Raw genomic sequence first — 25,938 nt, forward strand, 5'->3', positions numbered from 1 at the left:
GGGGGGATGGGGAGGGCCAGGATACGGGAAACCTAGGCTATTCTGGAAAGAGAAGCAGGGAAGGTTTCCTGGAGGCAAGGATAGTAAGGTAGAAATCTGCAGGATAAGTTGGAATACTCAGGGCAAAGGGCATTTGGAAAGAAGAATGTTCCAAGCAGGGTAAACTGCACGTCCTCCAGTCTTGAAAAAGCAAAGGGTGGAGCATAGGCAGGGCGGGGACCAAGGATCTTTTTTTTTTTTTTTGAGACGGATTCTCACTCTGTCGCCCAGGCTGGAGTGCACTGGCCAGATCTCAGCTCACTGCAAGCTCCGCCTCCCGGGTTTACTCCTTTCTCCTGCCTCAGCCTCCCGAGTAGCTGGGACTACAGGGGCCCACCACGTCGCCCGGCTAGTTTTTTGTATTTTTAGTAGAGACGGGGTTTCACCATGTTAGCCAGGATGGTCTCGATCTCCTGACCTCGTGATCCGCCCGTCTCGGCCTCCCAAAGTGCTGGGATTACAGGCTTGAGCCACTGCGCCCGGCCCCAAGGATCTTAAGAAAGAGCCAAGGGCTTTAAAAGTGGGAATGGAGACTTGAGCCTGGGGGCAACTGGAATTTGGGGTGGGGGTGGGGGTGTGAAAGTTGTCAGTACCAAAACAGAGTCACGTCAAAACCAAACTAAATGGTGCTCCTGTAGTCCCAGCTACTCCAGAGAATGAGGTGGGAAGATCACTTGAGCCCAGGAGTTAGAGGCTGCAGCGAGCTTTGATCGCACTACTGCACTTCAGCCTGGGCAACAGAGCCAGACCCTGTCTCAAACAAAATAACTAAACGGTGCTGGGAGGCCATGAAGTGGGGGGCCCTCACCAACGATTTGCCTGGTAACAGGAATTATTATTGCAAGAGATTCCACCAAACTGCAGCCTTGCACAAAGAACCACAGCCTTGCACAAAAGCCAGGATATGAGGACATCTGCCCAGCAACTGCCTGTTCAACTTTTGGATTAAAGCCACCCGTATTAATTCTTGTAATCAAGTATCATTATTTTAAAACAATGTATGCAATCCTCCTCCTTTTGCTTTTAAAAGCCTCTGCTTTCCTTTGCCTCCCTGCGTACTCCGCGCCCCTACCCCTTGGGTGCCATGGCACATTTATTCCCGAATTGCAGTCCTTCTGCTGAGTCCTAAATAAACTCAATTGGAGAATCTCTGTGTCGTTATTTGAGCTTGACTATGTTTCTTATAGTTGTGGGAATGATTATCGTTCCCGGGAAAAGGGCAAGAGAGGATCAAGGGAAAGTGAGAGGAGCACCCCTGGAAGGTCCAGCCAACTTTGGTCCCATCATCAGGGCTGCAGTTTTCTGGGCGTTACTGGACCAGCGTCATTAAGCAGGAGGCCCACCCTCTCCCGGCTGGCTCATTAGGAGCCTCGCATTTCTGCTGAGGCCACCACCTGGCCTGGGCGGGCAGAGGGAGCACCCTGCTGGTCGGAGGATGCCCCCTGCAGACTGTCATCCTCCCAGCCGCCCGCCGGCCGGCCTGGAGCCGCCCCGCCCACGGCCGAGGTTTCGGTTTCCCGTGGGAGACCCGCCCCGTGCCCTGGGGAGCCGGAGGTGGCGGAGATGAATGGCGGGCACGGCGGCCAGCAGCCGGACCCCTGGGGGGTCGGAGCTTGTCGAGGGATGCGGCTGGCGCTGCCCGGAGCATGGCGACCGCGTAGCTGAGCTCTTCTGTCGCCGCTGCCACCGCTGTGTGTGCGCGCTTTGCCCGGTGCTGGGCGCGCACCGTGGCCACCCGGTGGGCCTGGCGCTGGAGGCGGCGGTGCACGTGCAGGTGGGGACGGTGTGGACGGGGTTCGCCGCGCGGGAGTTGGGGGAGCCAGTCCAGGCATAACGGCCGAGGAGGGGAGGTGCCTGACCGTGGCCAGTGGCGGGTTACAACCTGGAAACCAAAGGTGCCCCAGAGGGTGTCTAAGCGGTCGACCGAAAGTTCAGAGGGGGAGACTGAGACCCAAGGAAGGGCAAAGGCGAGCCAAAGCCATCAGTTAAGCTTCAGAAAAGGTGGCTTTAGGAGTGAGAGGTTGGGAGCCCTGGCTGGTACCCAGATGTCCTTGACCGTGTTCACCATGGCTGGTCTACCACACTGCTATTGGGCTGGAAGATAGTCTGCCTTCCAGTTAATAGAGGTGCAAACTCTCCCTCTTAATCAACAGCCCTATGTAGCTAAGAAAGCCACACAGACATCTTGGGTTTACTCAATCTGCAGTCCACAGAAAGGGCCTGTGAACCTTGAGTTGAGGACAGCTGATTGCCCTTGGAGCAGCCTCAGCTGTCACTACCTACCTCCTCTCCCCTCCCCGGCCACACAGACACTCCCATTCCTACTCATGGCAGCCTTGGGTGAGCCATTATTTTTACAGCCATTTTATAGGCCACAAGAGGAAGGCTCTGGAGGCAGAGTCAGGCCTTGAACCCAGGACTCCATTAGCCAGATGCCCCCAGTAGAGCCATTGTCACCATAGAACCCTCACCCATGTATAATCCTAACAGTGCCCAGGGGCTTTGGGCTCCTGCTCCAGCTTTCCAGCTGACTTGTTCTGTGGCTCCTCTCAAATCCTTCTCTCTCTCTGGGTTTCATGAAGCCTGGGCGCGGTAGGCCCTCCTGTCTGACAGATGTGGATCCTACCACTTCCCTCTCCAAGAAGTCTCTGTGATTAACTCGGCCTCATCTTGGGCTTTTCCCTGGTACTGCATGACTCCAGACTACCACACTGTGACAACCTTGGAACTCCAAGGTGAAAAGGGGATCATGGGGGACAATCCAGTGGAGACGTGGGCTCAAGACCTGTCCCTGCCACCAGACCCTTCCTTTTTTTAGCGTATGAAATGGCTGTAATTATAATAATGGCTGCTTGAAAAACCTATTCAGAACTAACAAGGCTACTTTCCACAGATCTGGCTGAAGAGTCTCAGCCATCCATTTGTCCATTCCCCTACCCACTACCTACTGTCAACTTGAAGTAATAAGATTCAGAAAATATGATTAAGTACAGAGTTTATCCAAGCCTAAAGCTTGAGGATGGCCAACTGGGACCATAGATTCAAATTTCCGAGACTATCCACTCTGATTAGCAGCAGTTACATATAAGTTTTTAAGGAAAAAAGAAGAGACAGTTCCTAAATTGTTTACCAAGAATTTACATTAAAATGACATAAGCAGTAGGGCACAGTGGCTCATGCCTGTAATCCCAGCACTTTGGGAGGCTGAGGCAGGAGGATCACATGAGGCCAGGAGTTCGAGACCAGCTTGGCCAACATGGTGAAACCTCATCTCTACTAAAAAATATGAAAATCAGCCAGGTGTTGTGGTACACGTCTGTAATCCCAGCTACTCAGGAGGCTGAGGCACAAGAATTGTTTGAACCCGGGAGATAGAGGTTGCAATGAGCCGAGATCATGCCACTGCACTCCAGCCTGGGTGACAGAGTGAGACTCTGTCATAAATAAATAATAAATAAATAAATAGAAAAAGAGAATCTCTATGGCAGAACAACACCAAACCTATTCCACTGGAGGGTCAACTAAAAACATCATGAAGAAAATCCCAAGCCTTCTTTAAAATCCAGGAATTGGCTTCTAAAACTTTCTACAACCTTCCTTGTTGTAGCCAGGAAATAATTCAGGATTTAGTCCAAATTGTAGGAAAATAATAAAAACTCAAAAACAATGGGCAGGGCTGGAATCTAATAACAGGAATAACAGGTGTGCAGCACTAACAGGTGTGCTAAGATTTTCTTCTGAAACATAATTTTTCTCTCTCTAGTTTCCTGTTTTTAGCAAAAATTAGTCTTGATAGGACAAATTTACTTGCAAATTAAGTTTTAGTAGTATACTTGGCCTGATAATTTGCATTATTGGAACTTTCATAAGGAATTTTGGATTTCACTTTTTTTTTGACACAGGGTCTCACTCTGTCACCCAGACTAGAGTGCAATGGCATGATCTTGGCTCACTGCAACCTCCACCTCCCAGGCTCAAGCGATCCTCCTACCTCAGACTCCCAAGTAGCTGGGACTATAGGCATGCACCACCACACCTGGCTAATATTTTTTTGTATTTTTTTTTTTTGTAGAGTTGGGGTTTCACCATGTTGTCCAGGTTGGTCTAGAATTCCTGGGCTCAAGTGATCCTCCTGCCTCAGCCTCCCAAAGTGCTGGGATTATAGGCATGAGCCACCACGCCTGGCCTGGATTCAACTTTTAAAAGCCTCACAGCTAAAAAGCCAAACCAAGGATTCACCATCAGACTATGCCTGTGCTACCCACACACATTGGGCAAATTCTTCTCTTCTCAAGGTTCCAAAATATCTTGAGGTTTCTAGACCTGTCAGAAAGTGACATTCTTTACTTACCACAAGGTCGGGAACCTTGTAAGGGAACTATGTAGACAAGGTACCAAGCCAGTCCAGTCTTTCCAAGAGTCTTCTTTTTTTTTTTTTTTTTTTGAGACAGGATCTCACTCTGTTGCCCAGGCTGGAGTGCAGTGGTGCAATTTTGGCTCACTGCAGCCTCTGCCTCCCTGGTTCAAGTGATTCTCCCACTTCAGCTTCCTGAGTAGCTGGGACTACAGGTGTGCACCACCACTCCTGGCTAATTTTTGTATTTGTTGGTAGAGATATGGCTTCACCATGTTGGCCAGAGTGATCTTGAACACCCCAACCTCAAGTGAATTGCCCACCTCAGTCTCCCAAAGTGCTGGGCCCCCTTTTATTGTATTTTATTTTATTCTTGTTAACATTTTTTAATAGAGGCGGAGTCTCACTATGTTCCCCAGGCTGGTCTCAAAATTCTGGACTCAAGTGATCCACCTACCTCAGCCTCCCAAAGTTCTGGGATTACAGGCCTGAGCCACCAAGCCTGGCCACCAACGGTCTTTTTATGGCTCTGTAAAGTCAACTTCAGTTCCTCAATGCAGTCTGGTCATATATGAAGATATATCATTTCAGTCAAAGCCTTGGTAAAATTACCAGAGTCTCCAATGTGGCCTGTTATGAAAGAAAACATATTCTTATTGAACTTATGCAAATAATTATATTGTCATAAAATTACAGTAGCCAGGTGCGGTGGCTCACGCCTGTAATCCTAGCACTTTGGGAGGCTGTGGTGGGCGGATCAGTTGAGGTCAGGAGTTGGAGATCAGCCTGGCCAACGTGGTGAAACCCCGTCTTTACTAAAAATGTAAAAATTATGCCGGGTGCAGTGGCTCACACCTGTAATCCCAGCACTTTGGGAGGCCAAGGTGGGTGGGTCACAAGGTCAGGAGTTTGAGACCAGTATGACCAATATGGTAAAACCCTATCTCTACTAAGAATACAAAAATTAGCTGGGCATGGTGGTGGGCACCTGTAATCCTAGCTACTCGGGAGGCTGAAGCAGGAGAATTGCTTGAACCCAGGAGGCAGAGGTTGCAGTGAGCCAAGATTGTACCACTGCACTCCAGCCTGGGCAACAGAGCAAGATTCCGCCTCAAAAAGAAAAAAAGAAAACTTAGCCAAGCGTGGTGGCATGTACCTGTAGTCCCAGCTCCTTGGGAGCTGAGGCAAGAGAATTGCTTGAACCTGGGAGGCAGAGGCTGCGGTGAACCGAGACTATGCCACTGCACTCCAGCCTGGGTGACAGAGCAAAACTCTGTCTCAAATAATAATAATAATAATTTAAAAAATGAAAATAAAAAATAAAATAAATACTCACAAATAGTTTGCAAATTTTGGAGAAATCAGGTAAAGAGAAAGACAAATATTTCAGTTTTGCTCACAAAAGTATACTTTATCCAGTTGCTGTGACAAAAGAAAAAATTTTCTTTACTGAAAAACAAAATAAAAAGAATCAGCAATGTTTCAAATTTTTTAAATCATAAAAATCACTTTTATCCTCTATCAGTTTAGTCCCATGTAAATAATTCTTGCTCTGTTTGATGTTGGGTTATCAGTCTTCATGAATGCCTCAAGTTTTTATTAGAGTTCTGGAAGCTTTTACTTAGTCCAGTGGTATGATCTCTGAAGTTACCAGAAACCTGTATTCAAGAGTACTTGTCAGGGTTTTTTCCAAAGATATCCTTAAAGAAGAAGCAAATTTTGGTGTGTAGCTGATTATAAATGACTTTTTTTTTTAAAGAATCAAAGTAAAATAAAAATTGTCTCTGGATGATAAAAGGCTTAGAATAGCCATGGTCAAAGATGAAATTGACTAGGATATTTGGTTATTTGTGTGGCATACGACACTTTATCATAATAATTATGATAATGATATACTGATAACATATACCAAGACATATCAGACTTTTAGGAATCTCATACAATTTTGGAACACATTAGTAATACACTTTTATAAATATAACTCAAAGAAAGTTAAACAGCATTTCTTATTTGACAGTATTTCCCATATGACTTTACCATACCAAACAAGCTTAATGTGTCTTTTTTGGACTTCCAGGGGTTCTGGTTATGCCCAAGTTAGCTTGGGTCAAAAAGACTTAATTTTTGAATTTAAAATTTAATTTTGGAAAGTATCTCAAATATTAAAGGTTTAAAACACTTGATATAAAAATAAGAAAGGTTTAAAATACATGATCAAAATAGAATCACAGGTCGCTACAAAATAATGGTAATTAATTTAGCCAAAATGATAATTCAAAGATTTCAAAAAGCAAAAATCACTCTGATAAAGGAGATTCAGGTCTCAATCAAGAGACCTAAAAAAGACAGCATGGGACAGACTCTCCACTGTTACCTTTTCTTTGCCATCTATGCAAAAGTAAATACATCTTTTACCGTCTCTTATTAATACTGCATTACATTTTTATTCAAAGGAGAACAACAAGTTTTACTTTTAGGCCAGGCACAGTGGTTCATGCCTATAATCCCAGCCCTTTGTTAGGCCAAGGCAGGCAGATCATCTGAGCTCGGGAGCTCAAGACCAGCCTGAGCAACGTGGTGAAACCCTGTCTCTACAAAAGATACAAATTAGTTGGGTGTGGTGGCATGTGCCTATAGTCCCAGCTACCTGGGGGGTTGAGGCAGGAGGATTGCTTGAGCCTGGGAGGTCGAGGCTGCAGTGAGCCAAGATTGCACCACTGAACTTCATCTTGGGTGACAAAGTGAGACCCTGCCTCAAAAAAAGAAAAAAATTACTTATGCATTAGTATATTATCAATCATCCAATTCAGTCAGTTTTGATTACACAAGATAAGATTTCCATAAACCTTCAATAATCTCTCACCATTTTCTATTAAAGAGCAGATCAATGCTCTGATAAAACCCAGTGGTTGTTCCAACACAGGAGCCCAGATTCTGGCCTTACATGAGTATACTTTTGATATTAATACTTAAGTTTTAGAAAAACTTATTTAAAATTTCCTTCTTTTTTTTTTTTTTTTTTGAGATAGAGTTTCACTGCTGTTGCCCAGGCTGGAGTACAGTGGCATGAACTGTCTCACTGCCACTGCACTTTCATAAGGAATTTTGGGTTTCACCATGTTGGCCAGGCTGGTCTCAAACTCCTGACCTCAGGTGATCCACCTGCCTCGGCCTCCCAAAGTGGTGGGATTACAGCTGTGAGCCACCGCACCGGCCATTTCCTTCTGATTTTTTTTTTTTTTTTTTTTGGAGATGGAGTCTTGCTCTGTCGCTCAGGCTGGAGTGCAGTGGCGTGATCTCTGCTCACTACAACCTCCACCTCCCAGATTCAAGTGATTCTCCTGCCTCAGTCTCCTGAGTAGCTGTGATTACAGACGCTTGCCAACACACCTAGCTAATTTTTGTATTTTTAGTAGAGATGGGATTTATCCGGCCGGGCGCGGTGGCTCAAGCCTGTAATCCCAGCACTTTGGGAGGCCGAGACGGGTGGATCACGAGGTCAGGAGATCGAGACCATCCTGGCTAACACGGTGAAACCCCGTCTCTACTAAAAAATACTAAAAAACTAGCCGGGCGAGGTGGCGGGCGCCTGTAGTCCCAGCTACTCTGGAGGCTGAGGCAGGAGAATGGCGTAAACCCGGGAGGCGGAGCTTGCAGTGAGCTGAGATAGCGCCACTGCACTCCAGCCTGGGCGACAGAGCGAGACTCCGTCTCAAAAAAAAAAAAAAAAAAAAAAAAAAAAAAAAGAGATGGGATTTATCCGTGTTGGTCAGGCTGGTCTCAAACTCCTGACCTTGTGATCTGTCTGCCTCGGTCTCCCAAAGTTCTGGGATTACAGGCATGAGCCACTGCGGCCAGCCATTTCCTTCTTATTTTAACCAATTTGATCACATACAAAATGTCTTTTACGAGATTAATCTTCCACAGACCTTCTAGAATTTGCTTAAATCTTCAGTTTTGTCCTATACTTCCTTTTTATTTTGGCATTCTATGTTAGGACAAAAATTTACTTCCCTTTTCCTGTTATCATTTTGACTACACAAAGTTCTCTCTCATGCAAAAGAAAAATTACTCTTTCAACAGTCTTTACCAAAAACACATCTGACTTTCTCTATACCCTCTGTAAATAGAATTGTTTCTTTTATATCAAGTAGTTTTAATCACATATATTAACTATAATTTTCACTCTTAGTAACCCAAATTTCCAGTGAAAAATCTAGGAAGTAAGTTATTTTTAGCTGTTTTCTACCAGCATTTGTAGATGAAAATAATTTCATAATTTCTAGAAAGATGGCTCCTAAATATTTTTTGTGAACAGATTGAAATATATTTAGCTTTTCTATACCATACAAATGATTCAGACATTTTATGATGACCTATTACTTAATTTAACATAACGTGATACTAAGTTACTGAAAACAATTTTTGTTTGTTTGTTTGTTTTTGAGACAGAATTTCACTCTTGTTGCCCTGGTTAGAGTACAATGGTGCGATCTTGGCTCACTGCAACCTCCGCCACCTGGGTTCAAGCGATTCTCTTGCCTCAACCTCCCGAGTAGCTGGGATTACAGGCATGCACCACCACGCCTGGCTAATTTTGTATTTGTAGTAGAGATGGGGTTTCTCCATGTTGGTCAGACTGGTTTCGAACTCCCAACCTCAGGTGATCTGCCCGCCTTGGCCTCCCAAAGTGCTGGGATTACAGGCATGAGCCACTGTGCCCAGCCTGAAAACAATTTTTAAAACTATGAAATGTTCATTTATAAACTTTTATCCCATTTACATTTATTTTAGTTTTTCATTCTTAACTATTTTGCCTGAATAGTTCATTAAACAAAGCTAGCCACCATCAATTTACTTCTTTGCTAATCATTTCTGTAGCCTGTGAATGTCATCCTCCCAAGCAGCTGGGACTCGAGGCATTCTCCACCATGCCCAGCCAGGTGTTTTGTTTTTTGTTTTGTTGATTTTTGGTAGAGATGGGGTCTTGCTATGTTGCCCAGGCTGGTCTCAAACTCCTGGCCTTAAGTGATCCTCCCACCTCAGCCTCCTGAGTAGCTGGGATTATAGATGCAAGCCACCACGCTCAGCTCTTGAATCTCATTATGTAAGGTTGACACTGTGAACCCTCATTTTGCATCCACATACCCAGTTTCCTATCCATTCACCCATTATTATTCATCCATCCATCATTCACCGAACATCTATTCAGCATACATTTTGGGCCATGAGTCAAGGAATAGATCAGATCCTTCCCTGACCTGGAAGAGTTCCCTGGCTGGTTGGGGGAGAAGCTGGCAGCTCCTGACGATAAATTCTTTTTTTTTTTTTTGGAAATAGGGTCTCACTCTGTTGCCCAGGCTGCAGTGCAGTGGTGTAGTGGCATGATCATGGCTCACTGCAACCTCCTGGGCTCAGGTGACTCGCCCCTGACCTCATTCTCCCAAGTAGCTAGGACTACAGGTGCATGCCACGATGCCCAGCTATTTTATTTATTTATTTATTTATTTATTTATTTGCGGTAGAGGCAGAGTCTCACTGTGTTGCCCAGGCTGGTCTCGAACTCCTTGGGCTCAAGTGATCCTCCTACCTCAGCCTCCCAAAGTGTTGGGATTACAGACATGAGCCATCATGACTGACTAGCTCCTGATAATTCTGTTCAATTCAGCAAACACTTCTGGGTCACCCCCTGGTCCCTGTGGGGAGTGGGAATAAAGCAAGCCTGCCCTCAAGAAGCTCCCAGTCAATGGGGCAGCCAGATCTGGGCCCAGCAGCTGAGTGTAAGGCCAGCTGTAAGAAAGGCTAAGATGGAGGTGAGATCACACCCTTAGGGAAGGGGAGTGCAGAACAGACTTTGAGGAAAACAGCAATTTCAAAAAGCAGAGATATGGAAGGTGGGAAGAGCAGGAAGCATGAACCCCACTGACCTCTCATGTAGTCCAGGGCCAGAGGGTCACAGACTCCCTGGAATGTATGTTTCATGAGGACAGCACCTGGAACAAGGCCCAGCACATAATAGGTGCTCAGTTAATACTCAATAAGTAGATGCTCTTTCCCAGACCCCAAGCTGTTTGCCTTAAAGTCCTACTTGAAAGACTGGGAAAGCAAGTCACAAGCAAGACTTATCCTAGATAAAGTAAAGTGTGAGGAGGGGGTGCAAATCAAGATTTGAGGCATACCTGATGCGGACCTCCAAGGATCAGAGAGGTCCTAGTCCCAGCTCATCCACTAACTTGCCACTTGACTTTGGGCAAGTCACCTCACCTTCAGATGCCTCCATTGGAAAAGAATACAAGGGTAAGAGGAGGTGACCCCTGCGGGGGACCTGTTATTTGGAAAGTGACAGTATTATGACTTTTTTCCTAACTCCCTCCTGTACAGAAACTCAGCCAAGAATGTTTAAAGCAGCTGGCAATCAAGAAGCAGCAGCACATTGACAACATAACCCAGATAGAAGATGCCACCGAGAAGCTCAAGGCAAGTGGACATTTCTTCCTCATTCCCATGGAAAGACCCACATTTCCCCCCAGACACAAGGGACCCCCAATATGGAGCCAGTGAAAAATAAAAACCAACTGCGAAGAGGCAGATGGAATTTGGTGGGGCCTGGAGCTACTATAATTCAGGGTTCTTTAGAAAAAGAACACAAAATTACAGACAAAATTAGGTGCAAGACCATGATCGGGCCCTGCAAGTGAGGGTCCCTGAGCTCCGGTTTCCTTTGCTTTGTGGCAAATCTCTGGTTCCTTAGTGTCATCTGCCACTCTCTTGGAGTAACTAGCCCATTATCCCAAATTGCCTTAAACAAAGCAAAACACAGCTTAAGAAATATGCAGCTATCTCTTTAATTCCACTGCCATGCTGAAAGAAAGTAAGTAGGGTGTAGATCTGTTCCACAAATAGATACTTTCTTCACTCTCCTTTCATAATGATGTTTGGATTCTCTGTGGATTTTGAATGGAAAGTTGAGACTGACGTTTTTCTAAGTAACCATTTTGACGGTGACAAAGTTGTGTTTTTAGGCCTCAGGGGCTGGTCCCTTCCCCTTGCATCCTCTGTTGCTCCCTCCTCGCAGTGAGGGCTGGGGTGGGAGGCCCTCCTGGGGCCTGTCCCACTGAGAGCTGGAAGAACCCCTGCTCTGGACTTTGGGAGGCCGAGGCTGGAGGATCACTTGAGCCCAGGAGTTCGAGACCAGCCTAGGCAAGATAATCAGACCCCCATCTCTACTGAAAATAAAATAGCCAGGCATGGTGGTGCACGCCTGCAGTCCCAACTGTTTGAGAGGCTGAGGTGGGAAGATCACTTGAGCCCTGAAGCTTGAGGCTGCAGTGACCTAGGATCACGTCACTGCGCTCCAGCCTGAGCAACAGAGCAAGATCCTATCAAAAAAAAAAAAAAGGAACCCCTGACTGATTCACACAAGAGGAGGAGTGGCTCTGACCATGGGAGAAGCTGGTACCTGCTTTCTGCTGTGACCAGGGCAGGCCACAGAATTGGCTCCCACATTTACCTAAAATCCATTCTCTGTTAGGTGTCTTCATGACAGTTTGCCGGTACCCTGAGGACGTTTGTGGGTCACACCTGTGGCCCCAACTTAATCATTACTAGTGTCCCTCGTGTCTTCACGAGCAGAACTCTGGGCTTGGAGATAAACAGTACCAAAGGATTTAGAAAGTGAAAGCTGTCACGTTGGAGGGGCTGTGGGGAGGCCTGAAGATCAGGCTCCTTGTCTGCAAATGCCTGAGCAGATATGGTTTGAGGGCCCCCAAGAAAAGAATTAGGACCCATGTGGAGGGTCTAAGGTTTCCCTGGGCCACACTGGAAGAATTGTCTTGGGCCACACGTAAAATACACTAACACTAACGATAGCTGATGAGCTAAAAAAAAAAAAAAAACCTCCAAAAATCTCATGATATTTTAAGAAAGTTTACAAATTTGTTGCCACATTCAGAGCTGTCCAAGCTTGGCCTGTGGGATGGCGTGGGGTAGGTTTCAGCTTAATCTAAGGAATGGTTCTCTTTCTCTCGACCTTTCCCCCAGCTAACTTTTTAACTTTTTATAGATTTAGAGGAAGTTGCGAAAATAGTAGAGTTTTGTGTACCTTGACCTAGTTTTCCCCAAGGGTTACTTGTTACATAACTATAGCACACTGTCCAAATAAAAAAATGGATGGTATGTGTATATAGTTTTACATCAACTTATCACATGTATAGATTTGTATAACTACCGCTGCAATCAAAATGCAGGCTATTCCATCACAACCAAGTTCTACCTTCTTCTAGGCCAAGCGAGGTGGCTCACGCCTATAATCCCAGCACTTTGGGAGGCTGAGGCAGGCAGATCATTTGAGGTTAGGAGTTCAAGACCAGCCTGGCCAACATGATGAAACCCCATCTCCACTAAAAAAAAAAAAAAATACAAAAAATAGCCAGGAATGGTGTTGCCTATAATCCAAGCTACTCAGAAGGCTGAGGTGGGAGGATCACTTGAAACCAGGAGGTGGAGATTGCAGTGAGCCAAGTTCACACCTCTGTACTCCAGCCTGGATGACAGAGCAAGACTCCATCTAAAAAAAAAAAAAAAAAGATCTACCTTCTTCTACACCTTTATGGTCACTTCCCTACCCACTGTCTCCCCCCAGGCAATCCCTAACCCCTGGCAGTTATTAATTTGTTTGATAATTGTGGCATTTGAAAATGTCATAAAAATAGAAAATGACTTTTTGAGGTATTTTTCACTCAGCAGAATGCCCTTGGGATCCACCCAAGTTGTTGTGAGAACCACTAGTTCATTCCCATGTATTGCTGAGTAGTAATATTCCACTAATCAGGTAGTATGGATGTACCATAGAGGTTTTTTTCAACCATTTACCTATTGTAGGCTGTCTGGTACAGTCTAGGGCTATTACAAATAAAACTTCTTTAAACAGTTGTGTCCAGGTTTCTGTGTGGACGTAAGTTTTCATTTCTCTGTGTTAGATGCCCAGGAGTGCTGTTGCTGGGTCATATGGCACTTGCCTGTTTTGTTTTTTAAGAAACTGCCAGATGCTTTTCTAGAGTGGTTGTGCCATTTTACATTCCCACCAGCAATGCATGAGAGAGTGTTTTTCTGCATCTTTGACAACATTTGGTATTGTCACAAGTTTTTATCTTAACCTGCATAACCTGTGTGTAGTGATACCTTATCATGGTCTTAATTTGCATTCCCCCAGTGGCTAGTGATGTTGAGTATCTATTCATTGCTTGTTTGCCATCTCTACAAAAAATTAAAAAATCATCCAGGTGTAGTGGCACATGCCTGTAGTCCCAGCAACTCAGGAGGCTGACGTGGGAGGATCGCTTGAGCCCAGTAGGTTGAAGTTGCAGTGAGCTATGACCATGCCACTATACACCAGCCTGGGTGACAGAGCAAGACCCTGTCTCAAAAAAAAAAAAGGAAAGAAAAGAAAAAGAGTTTGTTGGGATTTTGATAGGAATTATGTTAAACCTGTTTATCAATTTGGGGAGAATTGACATTTTTACTATGTTTCTTCCAATCCATGAACATGGTATATCTTTCCATTTATTTAGATCTTTGTTTTCTTTCATCACCATTTTATAATTTTCAGCATACAAATTCTGCATGTTTTGTTAGACTTATACCTAAGTGGCCTTCATAAGGTAGTAATAAAAATGGAATTAGTAGTCAGCATTTTAAACCTGAGATGTGTTTGTATAAAAATCTATATTTAGGAAATTAGAAAGATATTGCCACCCTATGCTTGCACTCTCATGTGGGGGCAGATGGAGCTGAGCAATGGCTACTCCCATGGCATGGGATCTCCCAGCTCTACCCTGCCCACTTCCTTCAGTGTTAACAACCTGGCTCCTGTGAACATTTATATTTCAATTCCTGATCAATAAACAGATTTTTAAAAATTCATCCATAATCCTGCATCCTGCCACTTCAGGCCAACCGTTATTCACATTTTGAGATTTTTTTCCTGTATATGCATATGCTTTTAATGTAGCTTGAGTCATATTGTACATACAATTCTAATATATCCCCAAACTGGAGGTGAGGCATGGTGGTTCATTTTCTTGTGTGGTTTGTCACATGTATTATCGTCTTGTCTCCAGTAGGTATTTACCATAGATGTCCAATACACCATAGATTGTGAGTGTGCCCCTTCAGAGCACTGTGACATGAGCATCTTCAGGGGATGCTATGAGTTTCAGTAGCTCCAGACTCATTTTCATATTATTTTTCAGTTTTGAGTTTCCATGAATTTGGACTGCAGCCCTGCTTAATTCAAACCTGTTGTTTTATTTGTTTTGCTGGTGACTTTCTTTTCACCTGTGACCCTGGATGGATGACTAGATTCCTTTTCTTTTCCATGGGCCAGTGGGTGGAGTTTTTCTGGTGCCTAGTTGATGGATGGAACAGCTCTTTGTGGATCTGACTTGATGCAGGTTACTCATTTCCACTCTCAGCTGGAATGCGGCCAGGTACCCTGTGCTCCCCCTGGATGGCCAGGCCCCATTGTGGTGTGGCTTTCATCTGCATGCATGCACCTCTGGCTCCACTCCTTCCAGGTTGCTTAGCTTCAGCTCCTGCCAGGTCACTCACACTGTGTTTCCTTTTTGGTTTTGGCACCAGTGAATTTCCTTTGTTTGTTTGTTTTATTTTGTTTTTGTTTGTTTTTTGAGACGGAGTCTCGAACTGTCGCCAAGGCTAGAGCACAGTGGCATGATCTCAGCTCACTGCAACCTCCGCCTCTTGGGTTCCAGCGATTATCCTGCCTCAGCCTCCTGAATTGCTGGGACTGCCAGTGCCCACCACCATGCCTGGCTAATTTTTGCATTTTTAGTAGCGATGGGGTTTCACTATGTTGACCAGGCTGGTCTCGAACTCCTGACGTCAAGTGATCTGCCCACCTTGGCCTCCGAAAGTGCTGTGTTTGTTTTATTTGGCACTCGGTGATATAATTTTAAAATTTGCTCATTTTTATCAGCATTTCTCTGTGTTTGAAGTAGAAAGGGGGATTTTCCATGTCAGCTCCTCTCTTATTAACCAAAACTATATGTTGCTTTTATATATGGATTTTTGTTGTTTTTGTTCAGGATCATAACACTTTTCTATGTCATTAAAAGTTCTTTTTCAATGTCAGTATTAGAGGCTGTATCTTCCATTATATGAATCTCCTGTGATTCATTAAGGTAGTTACCTAATTTTCAGACAGTTTGGTAATGATTTTGGGCACCGTGGTTTATTTCCTTCAGGACACAATCCTAGAAGTGATGCATTTACAATAAGCACAAACGTGTGTAAGTATCCCAATGCCTTCTGTTGAATTGTGGCAGGCGTAGTTTGTGGCAGAGAGGTCTGGGGCAACTGTGTGGCTCGGTTCTTATTTACATAGAGGCAACACTAGGGGAAATTCCATTCATTTGCCTACAAATTAATCCATAAAACAGGTCTGTAAACACATTAAAATCAATAAAATGTATACATGGTCCAAAGTCTGTTGTTAAGAAGCCAATGACCAGGCCCAACCAGTTCCTTCTAGAGAACAATTAAGGACATGGCCATTAATTCCCAGCTGACACCCATTAAGTGATTTTCTCTTATATCCTCGTTCATAGGCTGATTACCTCTCCCATCATGCCATCCCAGGTGATGTCATGGTTTAAATGTTTGTTCCTTCTGAAGCTCCACATTGAAACTTAATCCTCAATGTAGCAATGTTGAGAGGCGATTGAAGAGGTGACTTTATACCTCATGACCCAATAAAAAGATCTTAAAGAGTCTTGATTGGGTCATGAGGGTTCTGCTCTCATGAATGGACTAATCTATTCATGGATTAATGGATGAAAGGGTTATCACTGGAGTGGGGCCGGTGTTTTATAAGGAGCAGAAGAGAGACCGGAACTAGCATGTTAGAGTGCTCAGTCCCCTCACCATGCAATGCCCTGTGCTACCTTGGGGCCCTGCAGAGAGTCTCTGTATTAGGCCATTCTTGCATTGCTCTAAAGAAATACCCGAGGCTGGGTAATTTATAAAGAAAAATGATTGAATTGGCTCACAGTTCTGTACAGGAAGCATGGTGCTGGCATCTGCTCAGCTTCTGAGGAGGCCCCAGGAGGCTTTTACTCATGGTGAAGATGAAGCAAGAGCAGGCACTTCACATGGCAAGAGCAAGAGGGGGGGAGGAGCCACACACTTCTAAACAGCCACATCTTGTGAGAATTCACTCACCACCAAGAGGACATCTCCAAGGGGATAGTGCGAAACCATTCATGAGAAATCCACCCTCGTGATCCAATCACATCCCACCAGGCCCCACCTGCAACACTGGAGATTACAATTCTACATGAGATTTGGGAGGGGCGGGGGGACGATTATCTAAACTATATCTGTTTTCATCAACAGGAAGGTCCTCACCAGATGTGGCCCCTTGATCTGGGGACCTAGCCTCCATAACTATAAGAATAAATCCCTTTTCATTATAAATTCCCCAGTTTCCAGTATTGTTATAAGCAGTAGAAAACAGACTAAAACGGGAGCCAGTACATCAGGTATAGGGAAAATTCAATACATGGCCTTCTACCCTAACTTTTCACTCAAACTAGGATTAGATGACAATAGCAGAGTGGCTATGATCTTTCAGAATCTTCCACATTTTATACAGTGAGCTTTTGATACCTTTATAAATGAAAAAAAATGTGTATGTGTGTGTGTGTGTATAGTTGGGTAGTTTCTATTGAATCCAGATACAGTTAGGGATTTAGAATGTCAGAGCTGAGGCTGGTGTGTGTGTGTGTGTGTGTGTGTGTGTGTGTGTGTGTGTGTATATATATATATGTATTTGGTTAGTTTCTATTGAATCCAGATATAGTTAGGCATTTAGAATGTCAAAGCTGAGGCTGGGTTTGGTGGTTCACGCCTGTAATCTCAGCACTTTGGGAGGCCAAGGCAGGCAGATCACCTGAGGTCAGGAGTTCCAGACCACCCTGGCCAACATAGTGAAACCCCTTCTCTACTAAAAATAGAAAAATTAGCCAGGTGTGGTGGCACATGCCTGTAATCCCAGCTACTCAGGAGGCTGAGGCAGGAGAATTGCTTGAACCTGGGAGGCGACAGTTGCAGTGAGCTGAGATCTCGCCACTGCACTCCAGCCTGGGCGACAGAGCAAGACTCCGTCTCAAAAAAGCAAACAAACAAAAAAAGAATGTCGAAGCTGAAAGGTCCTTAAAGATAGGGGCATCCAGGAAGAGGAAATACTCTGTCATTGATCACATAGCAAGGTAGGACCTGGGACCACAGCTCCATTCATCCAAGAAGTCCACTCAGGAAGACAGAAGCCACTTTGAAGGTTTCAGACAGAGGGAATTAATGCAGGAAATGGTGACACAAGCATGGAAGAGGCTAAAAAGCCAACCAGAAGGTGGTGAGGTGTTTAGCACCCACAGGAATCCATCTCCACCCCTGGGCTAGTGTTAGCAGAGTGCAGGGGCCAAGGCCACCTGGACAGAAGCTGGAACCAGAATGGGCCTGTCCTTGGAAGCTGGAAGATGGAGGCAGCCATTCCTGGAGCCACTGCCCTGGTGGGAGGGATGCCCTGGCTGTTCCCTTGCCCTCACCCCCTGATTCTCCTCTAGCTCCCTTTCCCATTGATTAAAGCCAGCCTGAAGGAGGATCCTCAAAATGCAGTCTGCAGGGCTCAGCCCCTCTGTCCTACAGAGCAGAGCTGGGGATGGGCCCAGCCTGGCGCCAGACCCAGAACCCCTGCAGGTGGAATAAAGAGCCTCAGTTGCTAGCTCCGTGCCTTTCTCTGTGACCCATAGGAGCTGTAGGGACTGAGCCATGACTTGGGATCAAGGGACCAGTGGGGGGATGTGAACCAGCCTTTGCCAGACTGGAAACGAAAAGATGGGGATCCTGCCAGGCCATGCTGCTCACCTTGACAATGCCACTGGTGTCCATCGCCCCTGCTGGGCATGGCCACTCCCTGCCTCTTCCTGCCTGCCATTGCCACCATAGCAGAGTCTAAAGAGTCTCCATGCTAACGTGATCTGGGCAAAGTTGGACAGCATGCCTCCTTTCCCTGGTGGTGCATCCCATGAGAGGCATCCATGGGAGGGTTGTTGGAAGTCATATTCAGTTTTCAGCAAAATAGCACCCTCCTTTTGTCTCCTCACTCTCCACAGGACCCAGAGGTAGATTCACATAGTAGCCCGCACTCTGTATGCAAAATCCCCCAGCCTTCCCTGACTGGGGTTTCATGGCTGGTCAGCTTGTTTCTCTTCCACAGTCCTTAGACCCCGCTCAGCTGGACTCTGTTAGGCCCTCACCCAGCCACCAGCTCTCTTCAAAGTCCAGCCCAGTTCAGCTGGGATGCAGTTTCACTTTGAACCAATGGGACCCAAACCAAATGGCGTACTTCCTTGTTTCATGACCAGTGTATTCTCTTGCTCTCTTGCCCTCTCTCTGTCTACCCTTCCCTCTCTCTCTCTAACCCTTTCTGACCATATTGCATAATCAGCCTCATCTGCTTATACAAGCAGTTTTCTGGTGGCTGTTTTCCATACTGGTTACCACTGTGCTGCGAGTTAGAACAAGGTATAGTGTCATGAAGCTTCTTTTGTATTTTCTACTTTACAAAGTGGATCTATAAAAACTGCTTGGAGCATAACTTGGTTGGGAGGAGATATTTGCTCTCTTGGTTTCTCTACAAAGGTCCTCTGTGTACTTACGTTGCTTCAACGTGTTCATAAATCAAGAGTTTGAAATACATTTTATTTTCTTCATTTGGTCATTCAGTAAATATATATTTGTGTCCAGGCTCATTGACCCATTGCAACCATGTAAATGTGAACTAATTCCCAGGCTAGCTTAAAGCCAATATAATCCGTAGGCCTGCGGTATGAGCTAGCCTCGGAACCTATCCACTGCCTGGAGCATTGGATAGGAAACACAGATTTAGAGAACTCATCTCCTGTTTGCTGCTGTCCCCCTGAGAACATGGTATCATGGGAGCCTGCCCACCCCTCGTGATTGGCTGGGCTGGGGTCATTCTGCTATGTGGACTGTGCAGATGTTTGGGCTGAGGAAGGCGGCTGGCCTATGTTTAATTTTTTTTTTTTTTTTTTGAGACAGAGTCTCGCTCTGTCACCAGGCTGGAGTGCAGTGGCGCAATCTTGGCTCACTGCAACCTCTGCCTCCCGGGTTCAAACGATTCTCCTGCCTTAGCCTCCTGAGTAGCTGGGACTACAGGTGCCTGCCACCACACCCGGCTAATGTTTTTTATCTTTAGTAGAGACAGGGTTTCACCATGTTGGCCAGGATGGTCTTGATCTCTTGATCACCCGCCTCAGCCTCCCAAAGTGCTGGGATTATAGGCGTGAGCCACAGTGCCCAGCTTTAGTGCTTTGTTAATTGTGTAAATAATACCTGAACAAATGGTCAGTTTTAAAATTTGAACAATGGTATGGTATGGAACTATATAAAGTACAAAGTGAGAGCCTCTCTTTTTCCATACCCCCAATCCCATGCCTCTTGCCAAATATGACCACTAGTAACAGACATTTTAATTGCACTTGCAAATATATAGATGTATACATACATCCATATACAGGTTTTGTTTTATTATGTTCTACATAAATTTGGATCGTCTTGCATGTATTATTCTGCAGCTTGTTCCTTTTCACCTTTTTGGAGAACTTTCCCTGCTAGGACATATAGGTCTACTGCATTGTTTTTGGTGGTTGTTGTTTGTTTTTAGAGATGGAGTCTCGCTCTGTTGCCCAGGCTGGAGTGCAGTGGCGTGATCTCAGCTCACTGCAACCTCCGCCTCCTGGGTTCAAGCAATTATCTGCCCTAGCCTCCCGAGTAGCTGGGATTACAGGCACCCACCACCATGCCCGGCTAATTTTTTTTGTATTTTTAGTAGAGACGGGGTTTCACCATCTTGGCCAGGCTAGTCTTAAACTCCTGACCTCGTGAGCCACCCACTTCAGCCTCCCAAAGTGCTGGGATTACAGGCGTGAGCCACCGTGCCTGGCCTACTGCATTGTTTTTGTTGTTATATTTTCTTCTTTGTGTTTTTTTATGGTGATAAAATATACATAACATAAAATTTGCCATTCTAACCAATTTAAAGTATTCAATTCAGTGGCATGAATTATATTCACAATGTTGTATAGCCATCACCTGTGTCTACTTCCAAACCTTTTTCATTATCCCAAACAGAAACTCTGAAACCATCAAGCAATTACTCCCCATTTCCCCTCTCCCAGCCCTCAGTAACGTCGGCTCTACTTTCTGTCTCTATGAATTTGCCTGGTCTAGATATTTCATGTAAGCGGAATGATAAATTATTTGTCCTTTTGTGTCTGGCTTATTTTACTGGGGATGATGTCTTCAAGGTTCATCCATGTTGTAGCATGCATCAGCACACTGCATTCTTTGTAATCGCTGTAAATTATTTCATTGTACAAATGTAGCACAATTTATGTAATGAACCTATATACATGTCCCATATTGAAAACTGTGGCAAATATGTCATGGTTAACAACTGTCTAAGGCTGATGCACAAGGGGATAAAATAATTTACCACAACAGTATTGAGTTTAGAAAGGCAGATTTATTTAGAGAAAAGGGGGAGATACATTGAAAGGGAGCAACGGGCCAGATGGCAGAAAGAAGGCTGTCTGCAAAGAGGCAGGGGCTGGAGGCAGTTTTCTAAGGTGGTGCTGCTTGAGCTGAATGCTTGCAGACAGGATGCCTGGGTGCAGGTGGACTGCGAGCTGAGTGCTTGTAACAGGATGCTTGAGTGCTAGTGAGCTGTTTGTGGTTGACCCTATTTCTTAGAACATTCACTCCCCACTACTGTTGTTTCTGTTTCTGCTAGTGAAGCCCATTTTTCAATTTTTCAATTTTTTTTTTTTTTTTGAGTCAGTCTTGTTTTGTCGCCCAGGCTGGAGTGCAGTGGCTCGATCTCAGCTTACTGCAACCTCCACCTCCCCGGTTCAAGTGATTCTCAAGCCTCAGCCTCCCAAGTAGCTGGGATTACAGACACCCACTACCACACCCAGCTAATTCTATTCTCTATTCTCTATGTGCAGAAGCTATATACAGAGAATCTTGGTACACAGATCTTCATGCACACGTGAAAGCACTTTCTAGGATACAAGTAAAGTAAGAGGAATTGCTGCATGAAAGAATAAATGTATTTAAAACTTTGAGGCCAGGTGCAGGGGCTCATGCCTATAATTCCAGCACATTGGGAGGCCAAGGCAGGCAGATCACCTGAGGTCAGGAGTTCAAGACCCAGCCTGGCCAACAGTGACTCTCTGTCTCTGCTAAAAATACAAAAATTAGCCGGGCATGGTGATGGCCACCTGCAGTCCCAGCTACATGGCTGAGGCAGGAGAATCGCTTGTACCTGGGAAGCAGAGGTTGCAGTGAGCTGAGATCTTGCCATTGCACTCCAGCCTGGGCGACAAGAGCAAAACTTCATCTCAAAAGAAAAAAAAAAAATTGATACCTATTGTCATATTGCCCTCTAAAAGCAAAGAACCAATAGACCCTACCACCCACAGTTTATATTAATGCCCTACTTCACATACCCTTACAGACTGTATTTCAGTCTCTTAAAAGTCTTCCAATCTAATGATCAAAAACTATTTTCTGGGCTGGGCATGGTGGCTCATGCCTGTAATCCCAGCACTTTGGGAGTCTGAGGCAGGTGGATCACCTGAGGTCAGAAGTTCAAGACCAGCCTGACCAACATAGTGAAACTCCATCTCTACTAAAAATACAAAATTACCCAGGTGTGGTGGTACGTGCTTGTAATCCTAGCTACTCAGGAGGCTGAGGCAGGAGAATCACTTGAACCTGAGAGGCAGAGGTTGCTGTGAGCCAAGATCACGCCACTGCACTCCAGCCTGGACGAGAGTGAAACTCTTTCTCAAAAGATAAAAATAAATAAATAAATAAATAAATAAATAAATAAAAATTGTTTTGTATTTCATCTAATTGATTTATTCTTTGGGCTTTATGTACAGTGTTTTAGTTTAACTGGACCTTCTCTTTTTGTTTATTTTCCTTAACCTTTTATTGTGGAAAATCTCATATTATTTTAATTGTTTTTATTTTTATATTTTTAGTACAAAAAATACAAAAATTTATTGTAAAATGCCACTGTTACACCACACATACATACACACATTTCCATATATAATCTGAGTTCTTTTAAACGCTCTTTATTTTGTGCTTTTGACCTCTTATCTATGCTTGAGCCACATGGTTTTAGATCCTGTAGATTTATCATTTGTTATAAGATAAGGCAGATAACCTGTTATCAGGTTTCTCTTTATTGATTTTTTTAAAGCAATGTTGGCTTTTCTTATGCTTATTGTGTCGCCTAATGATTTAATAATTTTTAATCAGCATGTTAAGATTTTGATTGGAATTTCATCAAATGTATAGACTAATTTAGAGACAAATAATAACTTTATAGTAACGAACCCTCCCAGTCACAAATATGGCTTTGTATTAGGTTTATTTCCACAAATTTTGCTATTTTTTCTCCCATTTTCGAAAGGATCTTTATTTCTCCGTGCATTTTACTATTGGTGATGGTTGTGCTTAGGAAAGCTTTGATTTTTATAAGTTGATCTTGTATCTGGCTACTTTGCTGAATTCACATTTCAGACGTTATAATTTTTTTCATGTTGATTATTCTGGATTTCCTGGTTGGCAGACATGTCATCTGCAACTGTTTTTTCTGTTTTCAGGCTAATGCAGAATCAAGTAAAACCTGGCTGAAGGGGAAATTCACTGAACTCAGATTACTACTTGACGAAGAGGAAGCTCTGGCCAAGAAATTCATTGATAAAAACACGCAGCTTGCCCTCCAGGTGTACGGGGAACAAGCTGACTCTTCCAGAGAGCAACTTGACGTCATGAACGATCTCTCCAACAGGGTCTGGAGTATCAGCCAGGAGCCTGATCCTGTCCAGAGGCTTCAGGTAATGCTGGGGTCACTGCTCTTACAGCGGCCACCTACCACCCACACTTCGTCTCAGGTATTGTGGCATTGAGCACAGTATTGACACACTAAGCAAGTACACGGAATATTGTCTTGTCACCATGTAGACTGTCTTGTCCCCACACAAGTGGTCAAGAGAATATACATTGTTAGGAAGAGAATACACATCTTGGGCTAATTAAATAATATGAACAGCCAGCAATTTCAAAGGCCCCTGTGTTCTGAGCACTGTGTAGCTCAGCACTAATATTCACCAGAACTCTGCAAAGTGGGCCCACCCATTTTATAAACAAAAAATTGAGGCTCATTGAAGTGACTCACCCGGTCTCACATAGCTGGTAGGTGGTAGAGCTGGTATCAGGTCTGGCTGTCTGTCTAGGTCTGTCTGACTCTAAACCCACAAGGCACCTTGACTGGCCCTCTGCCTATATAGTCTTTTTTTTTTTTTTTTTTGAGATGGAGTTTCTCAGGCCGGGCGCGGTGGCTCAAGCCTGTAATCCCAGCACTTTGGGAGGCCGAGATGGGTGGATCACGAGGTCAGGAGATCGAGACCATCCTGGCTAACACGGTGAAACCCCGTCTCTACTAAAAACTACAAAAAACTAGCCGAGCGACGTGGCGGCGCCTGTAGTCCCAGCTACCCGGGAGGCTGAGACAGGAGAATGGCGTGAACCCGGGAGGCGGAGCTTGCAGTGAGCTGAGAACCGGCCACAGCACTCCAGCCTGGGTGACAGAGCGAGACTCCGTCTCAAAAAAAAAAAAGAGATGGAGTTTCTCTCTTGTTGCCCAGGCCAGAGTGCAATGGTGCAATCTTGGCTCACCACAACCTCCGCCTCCTGGGTTCAAGCTATTTTCCTGGCTAGCCTCCCGAGTAGCTGGGATTACAGGCATGTGCCACCATGCCTGGCTAATTTTGTATTTTTAGTAGAGACGGGGTTTCACCGTGTTGGTCAGGCTGGTCTTGAACTCCTGACCTCAGGTGATCTGCCCACCTCAGCCTCTCAAAGTGCTGGGATTACAGGCATGAGCCACTGTGACCGGCCTGCCTGTGTAGTCTTAAATTGAGACACCCCTCCTGAAAAAGCAGGTGTCCTTGCAGTTACTGAGCACATTTCAAAAACTGAATCACAGCTGGCTCAATGGTACTCTTTGGCCACAGGGCTTTGTGGAGGAAGAGTCTAAGAAATAGCTCCTGTGGCAGATCACTTGAGGCCAGAAGTTTGAGAGCAGCCTGACCAACATGGCAAAACCCCCTCTCTACTAAAAATACAAAAATTAGCCGGGTGTGGTGGCGCACACCTGTGAGGCTGAGGCGGGAGAATCACTTGAATCAGGGAGGCAAAGGTTGCAGTGAGCCAAGATGGTGCCGCTGCACTCCAGCCCAGGTGAGAGTGAGACTCTGTCTCAAAAAAAAAAAAAAAAAAAAAAAAGAACTAGCCCCTGCTATACTCATCGCCACATTTAGGGAAAGCATGTTGTTGAGAATGGTGTTCCTGTCTTTAGGGAACCGTGGAAGAAACTCTTGTCTGCTGTCAATATCCCTGTGCAGTCACTTCTGCACTAGAATTGCTTTTCCACTAATAGAGCTCCTCCTGTTCCCTTCTTTGCCTTGGGAAGTTCAGAGCCAAATCTGCCTTGACTAACCAGACTAAGGCTTCATAGCAAACACTTTGTGTCCAGTTTTCTCTTTGCTTCATTTTTTCTCGCTATAAAAAAAAATCTTGCCTTATTAGAGGACCTTTGCAAGACACTTTAAAGGCTGTGGGACAAGGCAGGGTACGACTAAAAGTGGCACCGACTCTAACCACAGATTAGTATGGGCTCTGGCTGGAAAATCAGACAGATAAATAAGCTAGTCAACAAAACCAGCCAAGCCAGTCCCCGGCTGGGGATTTCCACTCTTGTGTCTTTATGTGGCCTCAGTCGGTTCAGCCTGTGTCTCATTGTCAGCTGTTTCAGCCAAATTCTGGATGCAGTGCTTTCCTAGGCATAATGGGTATTGTGCTTTAAGAGGGGCAAGATGCACAAAGTGATACATTTCATTGTCTCTTTTTAAATAATGGTCGTTTTTAAGGCTTTGGAATACAAAGGAATCCTTCCATGGGGAAGCATGCTATTCTCACATCAGAAAACGGTTTCAGGGCTTTGTCATCTTTTTTTTTTCGAATTCTCTTGTGCCAAAGCTACTGATTTTAATCATTCACCACTCCCACCTTCTATGTGTTGATTCATAGGTACTGAGCCAGGACATTAGGAGCTCACAGTTGCGTGGGGAGACTTGCTCAGAAACAGTTATTTACAATACAGCTTAAACAATTTTGTAAATATGAAGTTAGCAAAATTATGTCCAAGAAATGTCTGACACTCTAGCTGGGAGGATGCAGTCTGGGAAGACTTCTAGGAAGAGGTGATGGTAGGGCTGGGTGCTAGACAATGAGTAGGAGCACACTGTATATAGAGAGGATGCAGAGAGGACAGACAGGAACAGTGTACATGTGAGAGCTTGACAGGC

General features: G+C 44.9%; 1 protein-coding gene across 4 annotated transcripts in view; it reads left to right on the top strand.

The window, feature by feature from the left end:
* Positions 1-1,399: 1,399 nt before the first annotated feature.
* The window catches only part of TRIM14 (tripartite motif containing 14), a 51,439-nt gene continuing 26,900 nt past the window's right edge, over positions 1,400-25,938 (top strand). For 3 of the 4 annotated variants that reach the window (XM_033238011.1, XM_033238009.1, XM_033238010.1), the window contains exons 1-3: positions 1,400-1,813; positions 10,775-10,870; positions 23,173-23,406. In XM_033238011.1, coding sequence (XP_033093902.1) covers positions 1,607-1,813; positions 10,775-10,870; positions 23,173-23,406 — 537 coding nt within the window. In that variant the 5' untranslated portion in view covers positions 1,400-1,606. Of the gene's footprint in view, positions 1,814-10,452; positions 10,691-10,774; positions 10,871-23,172; positions 23,407-25,938 lie in introns of all 4 variants that reach the window. The other variant, XM_033238012.1, reaches the window with a different exon arrangement.

Source organism: Trachypithecus francoisi, unplaced genomic scaffold (assembly GCF_009764315.1).
Source record: "Trachypithecus francoisi isolate TF-2019V2 unplaced genomic scaffold, Tfra_2.0 Lachesis_group16, whole genome shotgun sequence".
In the NCBI taxonomy this organism is placed as follows: Eukaryota; Metazoa; Chordata; class Mammalia; order Primates; family Cercopithecidae; genus Trachypithecus; species Trachypithecus francoisi.